We start from the raw sequence: 21,520 nt of genomic DNA on the forward strand, positions 1-21,520 counted from the left end.
GTGCTGTCTTGTCTTGCAGGGTGAACCCTCACCAGCACACTTTTACTGAGCAGGTGCGGTGGCTGGTGCATTGCGATGCCCATGGTGATGAAGGCTTCGAAGGCCTCGGAGTCTAGTGGGCTGGAGTTGTGAGCAGCAGCAGGATCCCGTGTGAGGAGTGCTTTATCAGAGATATTTGCAGCCTCCTTGGGGGCACAGAGGAAGGACAGGCAATTCTGGGAAGATCGGTGGGGCAGGGAGTGTGGACATTGTCAGGATCATGGAGGAACTTGCCAAGTCCTGATCATTTGTTTATGAATCTGTATACTCCCCTGGGCTGACTGCCCCTGCTATGATGTGATGCACTGCTGTCTCTTGGGTATCCTGAGTCTCAGCAAAGGGCCTACAACCCAGTAGGTGCACAGGGAATGTAAGCTGCATGACAATCCAGATGAATTTGTGCAGATAAACACCTGGCTCATTGATCAGTTCTTCTGTGGCAAATCCATGTGAAATGGCTGCAGATGTTATTTCCAAAGTTCTTTCCAGAACGATTGGAGGTGGTGAGTCCCTCACCCTGAGGCCAAGCCCAGCCCCACCCTGGGGTTGACCCCCACCCGGGCACTGATCTTAGCCCTCCCATCAGACTTTCCCCATCCGAAGAGGTGGCAACATGATGTAACCTTCCAGAAGCTCCAAAGCGGGAGGAGGCGCCCAGGCCAAATTTCATCTGAATAATTTCTGGTCAATGGTGGTTATCCGATGGGAAGTAGCACTTCCCTGTCTCTAAATTCTGCTCCCCTGTTGCAATGCATCGCCTTTCTCAGCCGCCTCCGCATGGACTTTACTCGTGGATTTTGACTGAAATCCTTCCTGTTTTCTAACTCTGTGGCTGGGAAGACGGCCTGGACCCCTCCCAGATGTTTCTCAATGGTCTGGGTTGTCAGGATTTGAGGTTTCTGCATGCCAGGGATGTCTGGGTTATGTTAGTTGATTGTGCTGGTGGATTTTGATTTTTAAAACTCACTGAGCAGTGTAGTCAAGCTCATAAATCCAAGTATTTGTTTTGCAGTAACTGTGATCTGGAATTTTATGTTAAGTTATGGGGTTGTTTTCTGTTGGTTTATTCAGATGGATGTAATGCTGCTCTCTGGGTGCTCAAGGTCTGCCTGGGCGTGGCAACTTCTGATTCCACGTCATCGAAGCCAGGGACGGGGCAGTGCTGTGCTTCAAGGAGCCAACGCGGGTATCAGCAACCCTGGGACACTGGCAGACCTGAAATGTTAAGAAATGTGAGGAGCTCTGTTCAGAGGATGGGGTCGAAACCTGGCCTCCACGTGACTCAGCCAGGCGGCCCCTAACCTAGGGTGAGCGTGGACAGGCAGGCTCCCATATCACCCTCGCCCCTCCAGCCGGCTCACTGTGGCCAACATGCGTCAGGCGCCTACTGTGTTAGCTGCTGGTCACCCACACACAGGTGGACAACTCCCACCAGGCTGCTGGGCCAGTGAGGGACAAAGAAGTTCTGGACAGTCACAGCCGTGTGTGGGGGGGACCTGGGGTTCTTGGGAGGGTGCTCCTGGTTTACATGGTGATGAGTGGCCCCACTGCTGGGGTCTGCTCACACACCGAGTGAGGTGGGGGACTTGTTTCCTTCCAAACATGTATTTGAAGTAGACAAGTACTTAAGAGGGTTTCCTGAGTTAGACTTCGGATGTTTTTGAGGGATCGGTACTGTCTTCTTTCTTTCCTTTCATTTTGCAGTATTCTATAATATGATCCATTTGAATATCTGATGGAGATGCAGAGACATTTTCCTTTCTACACGTGACTTGTGTTGGGGGGGATATCTTAAATGGCGGGCATATTGACAGCAAGGTAAAGAGACAACAAGGTGTGTCCTTTACACAGATTATGTAAGTAATGTTAGGGATGGGAGCTGCCTCCCCGAGACGAAGCAGCACGACGGGCCCCAGTGGGTCTCGTTGTCTCTGGGCTTGATTCTTCGGACTGTGAAGTGGGCAGTGAGGCCTGGCTGGCCCTGCTCACAGGCTCTTCGGAGGAACGTGTGAGTCAAGGGACGTAAAAGGACTCTGTCAGCTCCTGTATGCTTCATCAACAGTAGTCAGTGCCACAGCCGATTCAGTGTCCTATTCGTGAAGATTAAGGCCACCTTGATTGGTTTCTGAGAGGCTCAGAGGTTAAGCCTGTGATCTCCAGAGCCAGGCTGATGTGAGTTCAGACCTCAGTTCCACTGCCTCCCTGTGCTTCAGTTTGCTGGTCTGCCACATGAGGACAATAACTGAAACTCATCGAGGGGTTGTGTGAGGATCAGATTCATGTCTGAGCATGTGAACCGTGCCCATATGATAAGAATCCCTTGAGGGGGATAACAATGATTGATTGATTGATATTCTTTCTTGTAGAGATGGGGGTCTTACTGTTGCCCAGGCTGTTTTCCAACTCGTAACCTCAAATGAGCCTGCCAACTTCGCCTCCCAAAGTGCTGGGAATTCAGGTGTCGGCCACTGTGCCTGGCCTCAATGATTATTTTTCGAGAAAATAAAATCATATTATGTGGAAAGAATGAGAGAGAAAGAGTAAAACCAATTATCTGGGGATAAAAACTTCAAGAGTTTTAGGGGCTGTTGTCTTGAAGTGTGGTTCAGTGTTCTTGGGCAGATCTGGCGTGGGGAGGTGAGGATCTGTGAAGAGAGTGAGAACAGCAAATAGATAAGAACGTGGAGATGGCCGCCCTGGGACATGGGCGGAGGCACCTTGCGGTGACATCGAATGCTGCCTGTGCCGCGCGGGCACACAGAGAGGGCTGCTCTCGCTCGAATGGGAGCATCTTGAGCCTTATCCCCATTCCTGGGCTGGTGTCCAACAGAGGGTAGTCTGGAGGGTTTGACTTCCCTTTTGGGAGGCACCTGGCTGAGGAAATGGTGCTGTGGGAGGCAGGCTGGGTGCAGCCAAGAGCCTTGGGGTCTCCGCAACCCCAGTCAACCTGCCACAAAGGCCTGTTGTGCAAGTACTGGAGTTTGTGAGAGTGACTATCTTGGTTGACTGATTCTTGATTGATTGATTATTGATTGGTTGATGCCCTCAACAATTAATTTTATAGTGTCTTTTGGGTGCTGGCCTCCCTGAGGCTGTGTGGCCCAGCGCCCTGTCACCTTCTCACCCATCTGCTGCCATTTTTCTTCTTGTCCCTTCAGACTTTTCTTGACCTCCGATACATAAATGAGTGTGGAACCCTCCCTCCACCTTTAGGCTCCCGCTGCACTTTCCTGGAGTTACTTTCCTGTACCTCAGGTCATCCTGATAGAATCCACGGTTCCTGTTGATTTTCCTTTCCTCTTGCACTGCAGTGTACATTCATGAACATTTTCTGTGTTTCCAGTCGTATCCAGGTCCAGATCAGGTTCTGCCCTGTCTTAGGTGTCCAGGACATATTTATAGGCTTACAAAATTTTTCAGTTGTGGGTGTTAATGAATACCAGTGGAATTAAGGAGGGAATAAAAGGTAGAAGTATTTAGTTTGGTGAGTATTAACTTGTGGTTAGCTTTGCAATTTACAAACATCTGGTTTGTCGGAGGTGGTGAAGGTCCCTGTGGGTGAGTTCTTCCCCTTCCCTTTCCCGACGAGACTTATCTGAGGCTTGCCCTGTGGGTAGCCTTCCTGGGTAAAGATTGGTAATGACACCTTTCCTCTAGGTTTCTTTTGTCAAGAGTGGGGCTGCAGGACGCTGTGGCTGGTGGCCCTGGTAAGATGAGTGTGATTTGAAGAGGGGCTTGTGGAGACCATCCAGGAAAACAGCACAGCAGAGTTTCTGTTGCAGGGTTGAGCGCTCTTGTCTTCAGTCAGTGTTGGCCAGGCGCCAGTAGGACCATAGAATTGGCACACCCCATGACACTGTGAAGGAAAAAGAGCCTGTGTAAGTATACCAGGCTGAATTGGGATACAACACATGAGCTAGATTTTTGTTTGTTTGTTTGTTTGTTTTTGAGACGGAGTTTCGCTCTTATTGTCCAGGCTGGAGTGCAATGGTGTGGTCTTGGCTCACTGCAACCTCCGCCTCCTGGATTCAAGTGATTCTCCTGCCTTAGCTTCCCGAGTAGCTGGGATTACAGGCGCACACCACCACGCCCGGCTAATTTTGTATTTTTAGTAGAGATGGGGTTTCACCATGTTGGTCAGGCTGGCCGCGAACTCCTGACCTCAGGTGATCCACCCACCTCAGCCTCCCAAAGTGCTGGGATTGCAGCCGTGAGCCACTGTGCCCGACCCACATGAACTAGATTTTTATTTGTGTGTGTGTGTTTATCTTCACAGGGAATCATTTTAGCCATTGCTCTTGTCAGCGTATTAGGAGGAGTATGGACCTGGCCCAGCTCCTTAACATGCTGCTGCATGTGTAGATGGGGCACTAGCAGGGTAGGGGGTGCTGCTTACTGAGTTGGAGCCGGGAGCTGGTCTGTGGGTGTAACTGGGCCAGAGGCAGGATATGGGGACGCTAAAGCTCATTGAGTTGAGATGGGGTCCTGACAGTCACTGCAGGTGTAGACAGGCAGAGGCAGGATGGGAGGACACTGCTTGAGTTGAGATGGGATCCTGGCAGTCACTGCAAGTGTAGATGGGAGCCCGGCAGAGTCAAGGATGGGCTGCTCCACAGGAAGCTGTGGCCCTGGACAGTTGCACCCTATTTCTGTTCCTCAGTGCTGTGATCTTTACAATTTGTATGTCAGAGTAGTTAATCTCTAGGATTTTCTCTTTCTCAATAGACTATATAGATACCACTCCCCAAATCGACAGTTTCATAGTGTTCTCTACTTATAATTCACGTATGTCATACACATTTGCATTTTGATTCCTTTGTGTACATGTTATCTAGAGACAACAAGGTATGCCCTTTACATAGATTATGTAAGTATCATGCATCACAGTGATGTGGCGTTTTGGTAGAGGTGTTCTTTCTTTGGCTTATTTCTGGGGAAGCAGCAGAGCATGGTGGAGGTGAGGTGGATGGTGGAGACAGCCTGCCCGTGTTCCTGCTCTTCCTCTTTCTGCTTAGAGTCATTGTGAGGAATAGCAGAGTAAATACACATGAAATACAAAGAACACTGGGGAGCTCCAGAAAGTGTTCAATGGTGTTAGTAATGACGATGGTGATGATGATGTTGTTAGTGATGGTGATGAGGGTGACAGTGGTGATGCTGATAATGATGTTGTAATTGATGGTGATGATGGTAACGATGATGGTGATGGTGGATGATGGCGTAATTGATGATGATGGTATATTAGTGACGATGGTGTTGATGGGGATGGTGATGATGATGGTGTGATGTTGGTGAAGATGGTGATGATGATCATGATGGTGATGGTGAGTGGTGATGGTGTAATTGATGGTGATGGTGATGGTGTGGTTGATGGTAACAGTGGCACTGTGATTATGTTGACAGTGGTGATGATGGTGATGGTGACGATGCTGATGAATGGTGACAATGATGGTGATGATGATGGTGATGACAGTAATGATAGTGCTGTGACTGGTGATGGTGATAGTGGTAGGGCAGTTGATGGTGATAGTAACAATGGCAGTGGTGACGACTGTGATGATGATGTTGATCGTGATGATACTGATGGTGATGATAGATGGGGAACAGTTAGGGGCATATTCTGTGATGCAGGCCAGTCTTTTTACCATTCATTTTCTGGCTCATTCTTGGACTTTCAGGTCCTGACTTTCACATTTTAACCTCCTAGTTAAATGCAAATTGCATATGTGGTTAAGTTGGAAGAAAACACTTCATGTTTTAAAAACTGTTATATTAACGTGTAAGGGCCCTATTATCTCTACTCTTGGAACTTTAAGTAAGGGAAAGAAAAGATAGAAATGACATTGAGCAATGGGGTTAAGTGTCCAGTTGTGGTTTTTCTTATACTGCTCAAAACCTGGAACTTTAAGTAAGGGAAAGAAAAGATAGAAATGACATTGAGCAATGGGGTTAAGTGTCCAGTTGTGGTTTTTCTTATACTGCTCAAAACCTTGTTGGTGTGCCCATACCATCAGTTAGGACTCAGAGGCAACCAGTTCTCACTATATGTCACTGAGTTCCCTTGGGTGGCCTAGCATGGTCCAGTTGCCACCAATATCCCAAACTGGTTGTATTTCACAGAGGACAGAGGAAGGTGCTGTTATGGGTGAGTCTTGGCATTCTGGAATTGAGTAGATTGAGCCCCCAAAGTTACAAGTTTTGTGGGACTTGGTCCCTGGAAGAAGGTAGATCCAGGGAGGATCCAAGGTCAGACCATGCGGAAATGCTCCCCATTTGAGAGATGGTTTTCCGGAATCTAATAGTGATCTAATAGAATCAGAGAGACTAGCATGGAATGGGACAGGTTGGCACAGAATAAAGAAGTGCTGCACAAGAGAGACAGCTGTAGGGAAGGCCCAAAGGAGATGAGAGTTGAGAAAGGTAGCAAGGAGAAAGGAGAAAAGAAGCAAGGAGAAAGCTGAGAAAGGAGACCAGAGGGAAAATGGGATGAAGGGAGTTTTGTAAGAAAGGTTTGGTAATGGGTTATTCCACTTGGTTAACCCAACATTATTAAGCACCTGCTAGGAAAGAAAGATGAGAGTTTTGTGTCCTGTTTTTGAGTCCATCACAGTCAGCAATACACTAAGTGATTACAGATAAAAGTTTGGAGATAGACGGGCAGGTTTGTAGGTGTGTGTTTTTTAGCACTTGCTTTGGGCCAGGTGCAGTATTAGGACTCCAGGAGAACACGGTAGTTATTTAAGACTAACAAGGCAACAATGGGGTCACGGGGCCGAGCAGTGAATGTGGGCATTGGGCAGGCCTTGTCTGGCGGTCCCCCGCTGTGGGTCAGTCACTCCCCTCCTGCCTCGTGGAGCCTGTTACTGGGACACAGAGAGGCTGGCAAACTTTTGACAGTTGAAGCGAAGAGAAGGAGAGGGTGACTCACAGGCTTGTTTATAACTTCGTCAATATGTGTGGAGTGTTGTATAAAAGATTCTGACAACCCTGTAAGACAGTGGCCTGGATTCCCAAGGCTCGTGGAGACGTTGTGAAGAATAGCAGTTCCAAGACAACATATAAAAATGTTGGGCGTTTGCAAGCCAGACAGCTCTGGGCTGTAACTGCTGCAGCGGGAGCCAGGATTCTTAAACATGAGTCTGGAAACCTCGTCTGACAAGGGAGCTGATGTGTGATTTGCAGACTGTCAGCTGTGGAGCTGAGTGTTCAGGCAAAGCCATGAGAAGGGGCCTGCCACACACCCGCTCAGATGCCGGAGGGTAAGCTGGGCTGGAGAAGGGACAGGCTCTTCACAGGAAAATGCTTTTGGTGGAGCCTACTTTCATGGCATGTCATCGACTATCTCACTTGAGATTTTTCAGCTTTTCAGTTTTGCAAGTTGATAGATGAAAAGTGATGTCTCCTTTTTATTACGTTTTTCATTCATCTGGTGATTACATGAGATTGAACATCTAAAAAGATACAGAAAAGCTGCCTGCAGCATTTTCTGTTTACTTAGCAAAATAGCCTTTCAAATCCTTTGCTCATTGCTTATTTAAAAATTATATTATTTTAGGGTATGGTGAGGTGGCTTATGCTTATAATCCCCGTATTTTGGGAGGCCGAGGTGGGAGAATCTGTTGAAACTGTGAGTTCGAGACCAGCCTGGGCAACAAAACAAGACCCTATTTCTACAAAAAATTTTAAAGTTGGCCTGCACAGTGGCACGTGCCAGTGGTCCCAGCTACTCTAGAGGCTGAAGCAGGAGGATTGCTTGAGCCTGGGAATTTGAGGCTGCAGTGAGCTATGGTCATGCCACTGTACTCCAGCCTGGGTTACAGAGTGAGACCTCATCTCTAAAAAGAAAAAAAATAAAGAAATAACATTTTGAAAATTAAAAAATTTAAAAATCAGTTTTTTTTTAAATTTCTAAGAATTCACTACATTATGAATACTAAATCTTATATGTGATATTAGGCAGAACTTTGCCAATTTTTAATGACGTTTGTCCTCAGAAAAGGTCAGTTTCTTATCTTTCCGCTTTGTACATTGCAAACATTCCAGTCAGTTGCTTATGTAAGTTTTTTCATGGCCTGTTTGTCACGCAAAAGTTGTAATGTTTGGTTTCTTCCGATCTACTCTTTTCATTTAGTTCATGCTCTTGTTCCTTGTTTTAGAATGCTTGCCCTTCTCCAAGGTCACAAAGATGTTCTCTGATATTTTATTCTAATACTGATTTCAGCTTTTCCAATTCTGAATCAGTTCTATGATTGATGCATCTAAAATTCGTCGTATTTATGTTATTATTTTATGATGTTTTTCATGGAGTAACCAGTTTTCCCAGTTTTATTGTCTGGCTCCTCCTTTCTGTCTGAGTTGTGGTGTCTCTCTCCAGTGTCATGTTCTCTCCTATGGATGAGGCCACCACATATATCTGTCTTTCACAAAGTTTATTTCATGCGTCACAGAGCGCTATATATCTGTTAGCCTTACCTTTTACAAGAACTTTCACATGTGAAATAGTTTGAGATCATAATTTTTCAGTAGCTACCTAATATTTTGTGTGTGTGTGTATATATATATAATTTTATCTTTTTATTGCTTAGGTAAACTTTTTTTTCATGGCAGAGAGGAATCTTGGCTATCACCCTGTTCTACTCCTAATTACAGAAGGGGAAATGGGTGCCAGAGGGGACATGACTGGCGCGGATCCTTGGTGAGGGGCTGGAGTGAGCATCAGACTTTCAGCTCCTGAGGCCCCTGGACATCTGCTCCTGGTCCTGGTGTGTAGCTCATGGTAGATGTTTGCTTTAGTGGGCTCACACATGTGGAGCTCCAGTTCTTGCACCAGGCACAGAAGAGCCTTTGCACACCAGCTCATTGGGTATTCCAGTCCAGCTCTGGGAGGTGGGCTCTGCGCCCGTAGAGCCGGGCTGGCAGCTGGCGTCACTGCTTAACCTGCTCTGCCTCCCAGAGCTGGCAGCCTCTGCTCTGTGCTGCAGTTTGCTGTTCGTACAACGGAGCGAGAATGTGCCTTTCTTCCTGGTCCCTGTGGGGACAGGTGGAACAAGGCGTCTAAAGTACGTGGAGTTTTGTGGAAGGCACGGTGGCAGCCAATAATGGGCTGCGTGGATGGAGCCTCTCCCAGTCAGCAGGGCATGTGTCTTTTGCAGGGGGAGGTGCGGCGGCTAGTGGGCTCCCAGCAGTGTGCCTGGGCTCCAGTTCTGCACCCTGAGTTCTCCAGGTTCCTCCTATGGGTCCAGCTCTGTGCTCAGAGGGTCAAGTTCCAGAGGCTGAGGCATTTTCATTCTCTTGCTTCGTTCATAGGAGTGGGAAGGCCTTCGCCAGAAGCCCGTGGGAGAATTCACTTACCTTTCTATTGGTCAAAATTGGGTCCTTACCCCATTCTGAGAGCCTCAGGCAAGGAGAATGAACGGAGTTGCCCTCGTGCTGCGGGTCTCAGGCACCCACTGTTAGGGTCCCAGAAGACCCTAAAGGGCTCCTGTCGGTGTGGTTTGTATTCATCACGATTTATCCTATTAGAAATAGGAAACTGATGAATATCAAAAATATTTAAGTCATTTAAAAGCAACGGTAATGAACCAATTATATGTTAAAATGAACATAAGCTTAATAAAAAATGACTGTATGTTTCAAAACAACAAAGCGAGAGGAGGAGCATTGTTTTGTGATTCTGTTATGCAGCCTTAATCAAGAGGCTGGTTCCCCTGCATGTAGTCTTTCTGCAATGTTTGGTTTGAAGTGTTGAAGATAATCTAGCCCCATAAACATACCTACTTGGGAAAGGAAGCATTTTAACAGGCTTTTCAGGCCATTGTAGATATTCCATTTTGATTCTACACCAAAACTCAAGTGACAATTGCTTAAAGTTCAGTTTCACTGTGGAATCTGAAAGTGTATTGGTAGAGTTTTTCCTACTCTGTTTTATTAAAATCCACTGGCCTGTCTTGCACACCAAGTGCATCTTTTACCCAGTGTGGAACACCACACACTGGCTATTTGGAAATTATTGGTCTACTGACAGTTACTCAGAACTTTGAAATGTTGACATATTTGTTATACAGTCTCAGGAAAATCCCCACATTTGTTAATATTATTGTTGATTTAACAGAAATGTCCTAGGAGTTGTTAGGCTCTGGTGATGGGTACAAGTCTTTTTTTTCTTTTTTTTGTTTTAGACAGTGTCTCACTCTGTCACCCAGGGCGCGATCTCTGCTCACTGCAACCTCTGCCTTCTGGGTTCAGGCGATTCTTGTGCCTCAGCCTCCCAAGTAGCTGGGATTACAGACATGCATCATCATGCCCAGCTAATTTTTTGTATTTTTAGTAGAGGCGGGGTTTCACTGTATTGGTCAGACTGGTCTCAAACTCCTGACCTCAAGTGATCCGCCCGTCTCGGCTTCCCGAAGTGCTGAGATTACAGGCATGAGCCACCGTGCCTGGCCTGGTACAAGTCTTCTAAAATTCTAATTTTCACTTGAAATCTCAAATTTTGACATGGGTTTATGATGACAGACTCACTTCATTTTTGAGAAAATGACAAGCACTCGAGTCTGAATAACCACATTTTGTCTGCTGGGAGTTCTTTCAAATAAAAATGACATTCCCTGAGAAGGTGGCTAGTTTAGCTGACAGCTCACACAAGTGCTGTTTCAAAAAGGAGATGGGTCCGTGTGGCTGAGGGTCAAAAAGAACACATACATTTTGTCTTCCGGGCCTGTGTGCTTCGGAGATGGATTTTGGTGTGAAATTCTTCCACTGTTTGGAGCCTCCCTTGTGGCCAACACCTTCACAGCCCCGAGTCCCTAAACGGTGATCAGGTAATGAGGTCTCCACAGCGCGTGGACCTACTGGCTATGGGCTTCTGAAAGCAGACCTGGAACAGGTCGGGATTGGGACACAGTTGTCCTGCCCATGAATCCTCAGTCTCATCCACAAACCCCAGTCTCACATTAGTAAACCAGGTGAAGGTAGGTAGCTTCTTTCCAGGGTGTGGTGGAAATTTGCTAATACCATGCAGTTCAAGCTTTTAGGTGCTGAAAGTATCAGCTGCCTGTCACTCCTGTTAGTGCTGCTGTTGTGAGACCCTGGTCATACACAACAGAGACGCTGTCCCTTGATGAGCTTGCAGCCCATTGGGAGAGATGGACACAGGGAAATCATCATGATATGACAAGCCATGATGACCTGCCATGATGGGTCAGTGGCACAGAAGGGTGTGAATTCAGGCACAGAGGCAGCTGAGCTGGGCCCAGGAGGGGAGGTGGGTGCAGGATGGCGTGAATGAGGAGCTGGGGTTGGCACGGGCAAGGTTAGGGCAGACTGGGGTAGGGCAGGCAGGGGGACGTCTCCTGTGGGTGGCAGGATAGGAACCTGGGCCTGGGCACTCTTCTATTCATACTTTGTAATATGTCAGAAAGGCAAGGAGAGTACGGCTGGTGAAAACACTGAACTTGATGTACAGATGGGCTGGAGTCCCATCTTCATGGACCATGGCTGCCGCCTTGACTGAGACATCCTTACAGTTTCTCCCCGAGAGGTGCTTGCGAGGAGCAAGTGCAGTAACATACAGGAAAGTATCTTGTATGCTGCCTGGTGCAGTGCTGACCACAGCTGGGCCACAGATAGATTGACAGTGGACTTGCTACTCTGAGAATTACCCATGCTGCTGGCAATCGAGTATAAAGTCTTAGTCTAAACATTTGTAAAACTTTGAGGGTCATTTGTCTACATACCAGAAACAATGGCCATTCCTCTCAGGATTGCAGTCTTAGCTGATGGGCAGTTTATACGATTTCACTATGATAATTGAATTTAATGATTTTGCCCTACGATGCGGATGGCTGTCTGGTGGCCGAGGTAGGCCACCCACCATGAATGTATCATACCAGTGCCACCCTTGTACTGACCAGGGCCCTTTTTTTGTGTTGAGTTGGCATGTTGCATGACAAATGACCCCCAAAGTTAGTACCTTAGCATAACAGTAAGAATCTGTTATCTCCCACTATGTCAATGATCAGGAATTTGGGACATAGGTGACTGGGCAGTTCTGGTTCAGGGTCTCTGGAGAGGCTGCACCATCTGAAGGCTTGGTTGGGGTTGGAGACCAGCTTCCGAGGTGGCGCACTTCTATGGCTGGGAAGCTGGGGCCAGCTGTTGGTGGGAAGTCTCAGTTCCTCTCCATGGGGGCCTCTCCCGCTTGAGTGTCCTCACAACATGGCACCTGGCTGTCCTCAGAATGAGTGATCCTGGAGACCAGGACAGAAGCCATGATGCCTTTTAGCCACAAAAGTCACACAGCATCCCCTCTGCCAGGTTGCACTGTCACACAGCCCAGCTGATTCACTGTGGGAGGGGGCTACACACCGGCATGGGGGCCATGAGTTGAGGTCACCCGGGCCATCTGGAAGGCTGACTGCTGCGTGATGTCATGGTCCTGTGACATGCTGGTAGACGTGTGTGAGCAGAATTCTTTCCCTGACTCTCAGCCAGAGGCCAGAGGCCTGCCCACCGCCCTTCTCCTTATCTCAGTCCTTCGTGCTGGCCTCTGCCGGGGATGGTTTCTGTCCGGACTTTTACTCTTGTGTGGAAGCCCCTTGTTTCCCAATGGCGAGTCTCTCTTGATTTGAAAATCACTGATCACCTTTGTGTGTTTTGCCCATTAGAAGGTGTAGGATAAATACATGTCTTTGGGAATAATCTCACAAACCTCAGAGGCATAGAAAGACAATTCAGCAATTCAAAAAAATAGATCATACAAAGATAACGACCTAGCTGTAACTACTGGAGTTCTAATAACTGCCAGGCAGTGGGCAAGTGACTTTATCTGTTTCGTCCTCATTCAACCCTACACAAACCTTTTTGACTTTGACACGTCGTAGAAAACAGAGTGCAGGAGGGGGAGTGAGACATTGATTAAATTCACAGGGCTGGGATGTGGGGCCCCTCTCTCTGACTTCCGAGGCCTTGGTCTTCAGGTTCCACGCACTTCTCCCTGTGGACATTACTTTCCAGTTTCAAAGCAAGGTCCCTTGAAGGATTCCATTTGACCCATAATAGCTCCGTGGGAGGAAACAGAGACCCAGCTAGAGGGGCAGAGCCTGAATAGGAGGCTTTGGTCACTGTTCCCCAACCCAAGTGTCTTTCCCTCCTCTCACAGCTATCTCTGTGGGCTGGCAAACGTGAGGGAAGGGAGGTCATGTACCTGACGCTCCTTTGGAGCTGGCACAGGAGGCTGTGCTGGGATTATTCGGTGCTGTTGTTTCTCTTTCCCTGTCTTGCAAGGCCTGCCTGCAGCATGCCTGTGGTGGTCACGGGGAGGTTTATGCCTCATCATCACAGCTGCAGCCCCTGGGCAGGAGGGCCTGTGAAATCTGCATTGGTTCCAGCTCTGCATCGCATTGTTAGGGCCTCCGAAGGGACACAGGACTCGCTTCGTTCACACAATGACCCCTCTGGAAGGATTCTTCTATAGGAATTTAGACATGAATTTATTCTGACAGTCAGTTCTCAGGTTGGCCGGAAGTGGAAGCAGTTCCGAAATCCAGATGCACGACTTTCTCACAAATTTAAAGGCTCTAATCCAGTCTTTCATGGACACTTTAAATTCTGATTCTTAAGGGGCATTTTCCAGTTTCTCTTCTTTTTTCAGGGATCAGCTGTAATTTCTGGGCACACACGAATGCTTTCTGCTGCTGAACTTCACTATTCTTCTTTAGGGATCCAGTTTGGCTGGATGTACATATCCCTTGAAAAACCAATCTGCTCATGACCCTGCTCCCAAGACATTCCCACCTGAGCCACCCGAGCTGTTGCTAACAGACAACAATTGTAACTTGGCTCTTGCACACCATGTCCTCACTGCCTTCTGTCCACACTGCCATGTGTCATATGTAAAAATCTCCCTCATGCCAGAGAGAGGCCACCCGTGGGATCTTCAAGCTAGAGGCTTTGAAGGATTGAGAGGGTTTGGAGATTTAAGAATTCTTGCTAGAGAGACTGCTTGACACACATTCTTTCTCTCTCTCTCTCTTTTTTTTTTTCTTCCAGCCTGCAAGTATTCCTGCCACAAGAAATGTGAAGCCAAGGTAAGCATTCTGTTGCTTTCCCATGGGACTTTTTATAGCTGAGTTGGCCTTCATTGAATGATATGTGTGGGGTGGGGGGGCCTCTTTGGACTGCAGCCACGGGAAGAAAACTCTTTAGGAAAGCCAGGGCTGGGATATGGTATATACCTTTCATCTCAAGAATAAACCAAAGAGCTTTGAAATCCACAGTTTTAATCATAGAAAATAATTCTTAAGAATTTGATTTCAGATAAGAATTCAATAGTTGTCCCCTGGCCACATCAACAGCTCCTTCTCAGTGGTACACGGTACCTGGTTTCTCACTGCCTTGTCATATTGCCTCTCGGAGAGAGGGCAGGAGCAGGGAGGTCCAGGGCATTCCCCTGGCCTGGGGACTTTTCTGCCTCATGATGGAGATAGTTGTGCAAGATGGATTGGGGTTTTCAGCTGCCATGGAAACCTGGGAACCCTGGAGTAAGGTTTAGTGATATTCACTGAGGTTTGTGAGTGCCTGGAGAGGTTAAATTGCCCGATGGCCTCTGTGACCAAAGGAGGCCTGGCTATGTCCTGTAGGGCTTAGGGTTTTGGTGAGTGGGGAAGTGAGGTGGCCTGGAAGAGCCGTGTGGGAAGTGACAGACATCCCAAGGAAGAAGCATGTGGTTTTCTACCTTGTCTTGGTGCCTGAACCTTCAGATCTCCTGGGGATGGTGACTGTACTTACGGAATCCCCAGGTATGATTTGGGTCTGCAGTCGGGGTGGCAGCAGTGTTTTGCCCCATCTACTGTTTGGCCCTGCCTATGGGGGCTCCGTAGGTGTCCTGACAGGTTGTCCTCATGGCTGTAGGTCCAGGGAAGAGGAGTTTTAGAGTCTTGGGATTTTGCTACTGTTACAGACCTCATGGGTCAGCTGTTTTGATCATTTCCAGCCCTGCCTTGGGCTCCAAGTGGAAGGCTATGCTGGAAGCTGACTTCGTGTTACCATGAACTCACTGCACGTGGGTCTATTTTCCATGTGAGGACTAGGGGGGCTGGTTTCCCCGACCCTCCCGATCTCAGGCATACACAAACACACACATGCATAAATATGCACACGTGCACGCACATAAATACACATGCACCCAAACACATTTGTGCTCACACACACACATATGCGTAGGCATGCACACAAATACACGCACACATACACACAAAGTTGGAAGAACTAGACTAGTATAGCCCTATTTCTTTTTCCCCAAGATACTTTTCTTTTTAAAGTCTTTGTTATGGAGAATGCTGAGCACGTGCAGGAGCAGAGAGGATGGCACAGGGGCCTTGCTGCCCACTTCCTGAACCCCAGACCAGCAGCCCCTATGACCTGGCCACACCTCCTTGCTGGCTGCCTCTTCCAGATGTCACGTGGGTGCGCTTCTCGGGCCTCCTGGGGGCTATGTGGAGCCCTTCTGCTCTTGCTTTGCATCCTGCTCTGGAGAGGGCTTCCCCTTTCCCAGAGGAGTAGGCGTTTCTTGTTCACACACTCCTAGGCATAGCTGATTTCCGACCGTGGTTTATTTTGAGGTTTTTTGTCCACAGATAGGCTCCTTTCCCAGGGTACTGTGCACCTTTAGTGGTGTGGGAGCAGTGCTTCTGAATACAGTGGTGGGTGGGGAAGATAGTGCCTTTGGGCAGTCCCCCTAGGAGGACTGGGATGTGTTGTCCCTCACCCCTGTTGTGTGTTGCCTTTGTCCGCATTGCTTGCACCTTGTGTCGACTGCAGAGTAGGATGAGGGGGTGGGCTGCTTGTCCTGACTGTGTTGCGGGCCCAGACACCTCTGAGCCACAGCCGCAGAGATGAGCCTGCCGTTGTTCCTTCCATTTCTTAAATGAGGCCTGTCGCCAGCTGCTTAAGGGATTGAATTCTTTGGTTCAAAGTGTATTCCAAAATCCTTAACTATGACTGAATATGGGATTTCTAACGGCAGCAATTGGCAGTTTGCTGAGGGATGGATAAGCTCTCATTCCTATCAGATCACAGTGCAGGGAAATATATCCGTGTTCATTTTTTTTGATAATACAGCTTTGAACCACAGGGGAGAAAGCCCCTGGCAATAACAAAGCACCTTCTCATTCCAAAAATATAATGCCGTCGTTGTTGGGGATATGAGGGCCATAACTCCTCAGCGGCTCCTGCAGGGCACGCGGCTAAGGGAGCGGCTCAGTCTTCCAGGAACTGAATGTGGCTGTGGCTTCTCCCACATTATTGCACTTGGGTTTTGAGTCCTTGATTACTGTGTTCACGTATATCGCCCGGTGGGCTCCTTAGACGCTGCACTCAGATTCCTCAGGCAAGTATGAAGCCTTGCTTCAGCACATACACTTAGGTCTCGCATCAGACCCGAGACTGGGTGATAGCATGTGCTGTGTTATACCCCCTTGACGGTGTTCCCCTCTCTGTGGGAGCACTTGTGCCTGTGTCCACAGGCTCCACACACACCCTGGAGCATGTGGCTACTGTGTGGTGGTGCTAAAGGCCACAGCTGTTGATCTGCTGCTGTCAGTGACATTGTCACAGGCTCCTCCCGTCCAGGCCCTTGGAGCCTCTTCTGTGGTTCTGACGATGTGGAGGAACCATCCTGCAGAAATGGGGACCAAGACAGCAGCTGGGGGCTCAGGCAGGGAGGCAGAGCCATCGTTGGGACATTTTGAGAAGCCCCAAAAGATTGCTGTCACTCTCTTCTTGAGCCATTGGACAGTAAATCCTCTCAGGTCAGGCCATGCAGCTCAGTGGGTGGATGGAGGCAGAGACCCGGGCTTGGATCCCAGTGGGGCTTTTTGTCTCCCGAAGACTTTCTAGTCCCCCTTGCTGTGGTCTTGATGTTTGTGTCTCCCCCAGATTCCTGTGCTGAAACCTGACCCCCAAGGTGATGGTAGCTGGAAGTGGAGGCCTTTGGGGAGATGATTAGGTCACGAGGGTGGAGTGTCCATGAATGCGATTAGTGCCTTTATAAAAGGGACCTCAGAGAGATCCCTTACCTCTTCTGCCATGTGCATACATGGCAAGAAGGCAACCTCTATGAACCCTGAGAAGGGCCCACACCAGACACTGAATCTGCTGGCACCTTGATCTTGGACTTCCCGGCTCTAGAACCATGAGAAGTATATTTCTGTTGTTTATAAGCCTCCCGGTATTTTGGTATAGCAGCCCACATGGACTTAGATAGGTCCTGAGCCTCACTTTCTTCCTGCAATAAACAGAACAATGACTTTCTCTTAGCTGTTGGTTACAATACTTATTTAAGTTTTAGGGAAGTCAAATAATGTATGTACAATCACTTGAAAGTTTGGGATTTCGGCTGTTTGGCTTCCTGGAATGCAGTGCTTATTCATTTAAGCCACATGAGCCGTGTGGGCATCGTGACTTGCTTTTTTCCTGGCTATCACTTGACTTACTGGCAAGAGTGAAAAAGGAAGTAGGAGAAGTGAAGTAGTTGTAGGAAAGCAGATGTTGGGGAGGGGAGAAGGGGGAGGAAAGGGTGGCAGATGGTGCCCCCGTAAAGGAAATGAAGGGGAGGTTCTGTGGAGCTTAGGCAAGCAGATGGAGGCACCGGCATCCCATCCTTGAAACCTGCAGCCTTGCATCATGGTGAGATGCCTCTTCCGCCTCTGCCCACTTGCAGATGCGTCTGCTCCTTAGAGTTGTGCTTTGTGTAGGGTATTGAGTATCATCTTGAATCATCAGAGGTGAAATGGACCTGCAGATAATTTTTTTGTAAACTTAAGACCCCACGTCGGGACCACACGCAAGAGTTAGCGAGGGGAACATGCACAGGAGTAATGTCGGGGAGACACCCTGCAGGGGGTCCTGATGCGCAGCTACCGCTTTAATCCAGGAAAAACACAGAACCTCCTGCCACCTGGGCTCCAATGCTCTCAGACCCCCTGGCTCATCCTCAGCCTTTGCAGCCTGGCTGCGAAGGTCCAGCTCACCGTTTCTGTCTCTGCACATGCCTTGGTTTGCGCCCTTCTTGGGTATAAAGTACAGGAGTGCTGGTGTTGCTGAGTCTGTAGAAGGAGAATGCAGCAAGAGGAGAGAGGTCCCAGGCTTTGTCCAGCCTCTCAGCTCCTGCAGGTGGCCTTGGCGTCTTCTTCCACTGTCCCGGTGCTCCGTCTGGGCAGTTGCCAAGCCAGGAGCCTTCCTCCGCTCTCCAGCTTGCTGGTTGAGGGAGAGAACTTTGTGATAGACTTGCTGCTCTTTTTAAGCTGAGACTACAGGAGGTCCTGCGGAAGTCAGCGGAACCCCCTGCTGCCCTCATCGCCTGCTGCCCTGGGGGCCTTTGCTGGGCTCTCCCATCAGGGATCCCCATGTCCTGGCTGCGGTTGATGTAGGAGCTTTGTCACTTCCACCAGACAGGCCCAGGGCAAAGACTTGGTCCCCTTCCATGGAAAACACAGGAACTAGAGTTTATGACTTCTTCAGAAACTGTCCCTAGACATTCATGCTGGGCGTCTACAGACACTCAGTGGCCTAACTGATAAGTTTTAACCATTAACTTATGTCTGGCAGTTAACCTTCATCTTCAGATCACTACTCTGCATGCTAAGAGCAGCAGCTGCCGTGCAGTGGGATACGGGACTGCTGGGTCCCAGGGACTGACTTGTCCAGTCCCCTCTCCCCATTGTCTGATGAAAAACCTGGAGACCCCAGGGAGATGAAACAACTTGCCTATTGTCATTTGGCTTCTGAGGCCCAGAATTCATGGGTGTTGCATTTCAAAGCTCTGATTTTTGCTGTTCCATGTGTTCTTTTTGGTGCTTTACCATCTTCACGTATCAGAAATGGAGCTGAGGTTTGTGTGGGTGACTCTAGCCCACCTTGCTCATATGCCTACAGAACCTACTATGCCTCTTGTGAACTCCAGCTCCAGGGCCAACTTCTCTAAAACACGGGTTGAGCGTCTCTCCCGCTTGGCTTGGGGCTCACTTCTCCTGGGCTGCCTCTCTGTTTCTCTCTCACGAAGTGATGCCTGAGAATTCTCTGACTCCCGCATGGCTCAGGCCTCTTCTTCCCCATGAAGGCTCTGCTCATCTTACGTCCGTGGCATCTTGTCCGAGACTCCCAGTCCTCCCACAAGACACTGAGCAGGGACAGTATCTCTCCCCAGTTCCCATAGCTCTTTGCAACCCTGCCGGGGCCTCCGCTGTTGCAGCTGTGTGTGTCTGTTTTGGACCTTCTCACCTGTGCACAAGGAGGGAGGCTGTGGGAGCCGCTGCTTTGCTGATCCTGAGCTCTCGGTTACTGCATTCTCTGAGCCTGTTTCACCTTCCATGTCCAGACCTTACCCTGTCTGTGGCCCCAGAGCCTCCACTCTCCAGCATCCCACCAGCTAGCTCCACTCAGCTCACGGCAGAGGCCTGTTTTTCCTGCCAGCACACAGGCCACAGAGGCTGCAGGCTCTCATCCCCACCTTCAGCAGGGTTGGTGCTCCCTGGGCTCTTGGTGGAGGACTGAATCTGGCGATGCTCATTGCCACAGCTTTTAAGGTTGGGGTGTCAGCTTTGACCTCCCCAAAAGGTGTAAGTAGTGGCCTTTTTTCATATGGTCTTCACTGGGAACGAATGATCTGAATTTGTTAGTAACAAGGACTAATAAATCCTCCCTGCCTCCCTCTCTCCCTCCTTCTTTTCCTTCCTTCCTTCCTTCCCTCCCTCCTTCCCTCCCTCCCTCCTTCCTTCCTTCCTCCCTTTCTTTCCTTCCTCCCTTCCTCCCTTTCTCCTTTTCTCGCTTTCTTTCTCTCTCTCTCTCTTTCTCTTTCTCTCTTTCTCTCTTTCTTTCTTCTTCCCTCCGTCACCCAGACTGGAATGCAGTGGTGTGATCTTTCACTGCAACGTCCACCTCTTGGGTTCAAGGGATTCTTCTGCCTCAGCCTCCCAAGTAGCTGGGGTTATAGGCGTGTGCCACCACGCCTGGCTATTTTTTTTTTTTTTTTTTGTATTTTTAGTAGAGACGGGGTTTCACCATGTTGACCAGGCTGGTCTCAAATGCCTAACATCAAGTGATCCACCCGTCTTGGCCTCCCAGAGTGCTGGGATTACAGTGTGAGCCACTGAGCCTAGCCAGGACCAATACATTTTGCATAACCAAAAGGAAAATCCCTGGCCCTGTGTGTGAAAGCTCTTTTGTTGTTTGTGAGTGTATCTCTTTCCTGCTCCTATTTGTACCCTCTACGATAGCTTCAGGAAGCATGGTTGCTCCCCCTGAACTCAGCTTCTTCATCTGAGCATAGGATTTTTAGGGGTGTCATGAGATACATCTTGCCTTGTTCATCCTGTGCAGAACGAAGACCACTCAGTTAGCGCTGTTGAGGGATCTGCAGGACCCTGCCGAGTGCTTTAGATGTGCTCTGTCATTTACTCGTCACACTTCTCTCTGAGGAGGCTTGTTCTGCTCCCTCTTACAGGTGACAGGGCTGGGACTCAGCAGTTGCACCTCTTGCCAAAGCCTGCGATGGTCCTGCCCCAGCTCACGCGGCCAGCACGGGCTCTGCCTCTCTCTGCCATCTCAGTGAATGTTTACACGGGCATCCCTCCTCCTCCCTCCCCACTTCTTGCTCTAAGGGCGGGGGCAGTTAATTTTTAAGCCAGCCAGCTCAGCAGACATTTCCTGAGTGTAGCTCTCGGCCGTGCACAGAGCTGGACCCAGATGCAGCCTGCTGTCTGCAGGGAGCTTCTGCCTGCAGCCCAACAGGACGAAGTGAGAGTCTGATTCTGCCAGATGATTGCAGGTCTCCACCTGTGTTTGCCGTGTGTGTGTGTGTGTGTGTGTGTGTGTGTGTGTGTGTGTGTGTGTTTGTGTGTGTGTTAATGTTTGACAGCTTTTAAAATGGTTTTTAAAATGAGAAGATGTTATTTTTAGAGCAGTTTCAGATTTGCCGCAAAATTGAGGAGAAAGAACTGAGGGCTCACACACATGTGCTTACGTGTACACACGCATACATATTCACACACACAGACACAGACTCTCCTGCTGTCAGCATCGCCGCACCAGAACAGCGCGTTTGTTAGAATTGGTGAGTCAGTATTGATGAGTCCCCAGTCTACGTTAGGGCTCACTCTGAGTGTTGTGCATTCCATGGGTTTGGACAGGTGCATCATAAGTCACGTCCACCATGACAGTACCGTACGGAGTAGTTTCGCTGCCCTAGAAATCCTCTGTGCTGCGCTTCTCTCCCCTGCACCCCGACAGCCGCTGACCTTTTCACTGTCTTCATAGTGTTGCCTTTTCCAGAATGCCGTAGGGTTGGAATCATACATGTGTAGTCTTTTCAGATGGGCTTCCTTCACTTGATGATATGCATTTAAATTTCTTCCCTGTCATTTCTTGGCTTGATAGCTCATTTCTTTTCAGCTGAACAACACCCCGTCTTCTGGATGTGCCACAG

The 21,520-nt window shown here is 48.8% G+C and overlaps 1 protein-coding gene across 25 annotated transcripts in view; it reads left to right on the top strand.

The window, feature by feature from the left end:
• Positions 1 to 21,520, top strand: part of TNS3 (tensin 3) — a 309,070-nt gene that overhangs the window by 65,878 nt on the left and 221,672 nt on the right. For 19 of the 25 annotated variants that reach the window (XM_005549633.4, XM_074035041.1, XM_065541982.2 and 16 more), the window contains exon 3: positions 14,089 to 14,126. The exons of 4 other annotated variants lie outside the window; for them this stretch is intronic. In XM_005549633.4, the coding sequence (XP_005549690.3) occupies positions 14,089 to 14,126 (38 nt within the window). Of the gene's footprint in view, positions 1 to 7,035; positions 7,299 to 14,088; positions 14,127 to 21,520 lie in introns of those variants that run through there. 2 more of the 25 variants (XM_045389100.3, XM_045389103.3) reach the window with 1 other exon arrangement.

The sequence above is a fragment of the Macaca fascicularis genome, chromosome 3 (genome assembly GCF_037993035.2).
Source record: "Macaca fascicularis isolate 582-1 chromosome 3, T2T-MFA8v1.1".
Classification (NCBI taxonomy): domain Eukaryota; kingdom Metazoa; phylum Chordata; class Mammalia; order Primates; family Cercopithecidae; genus Macaca; species Macaca fascicularis.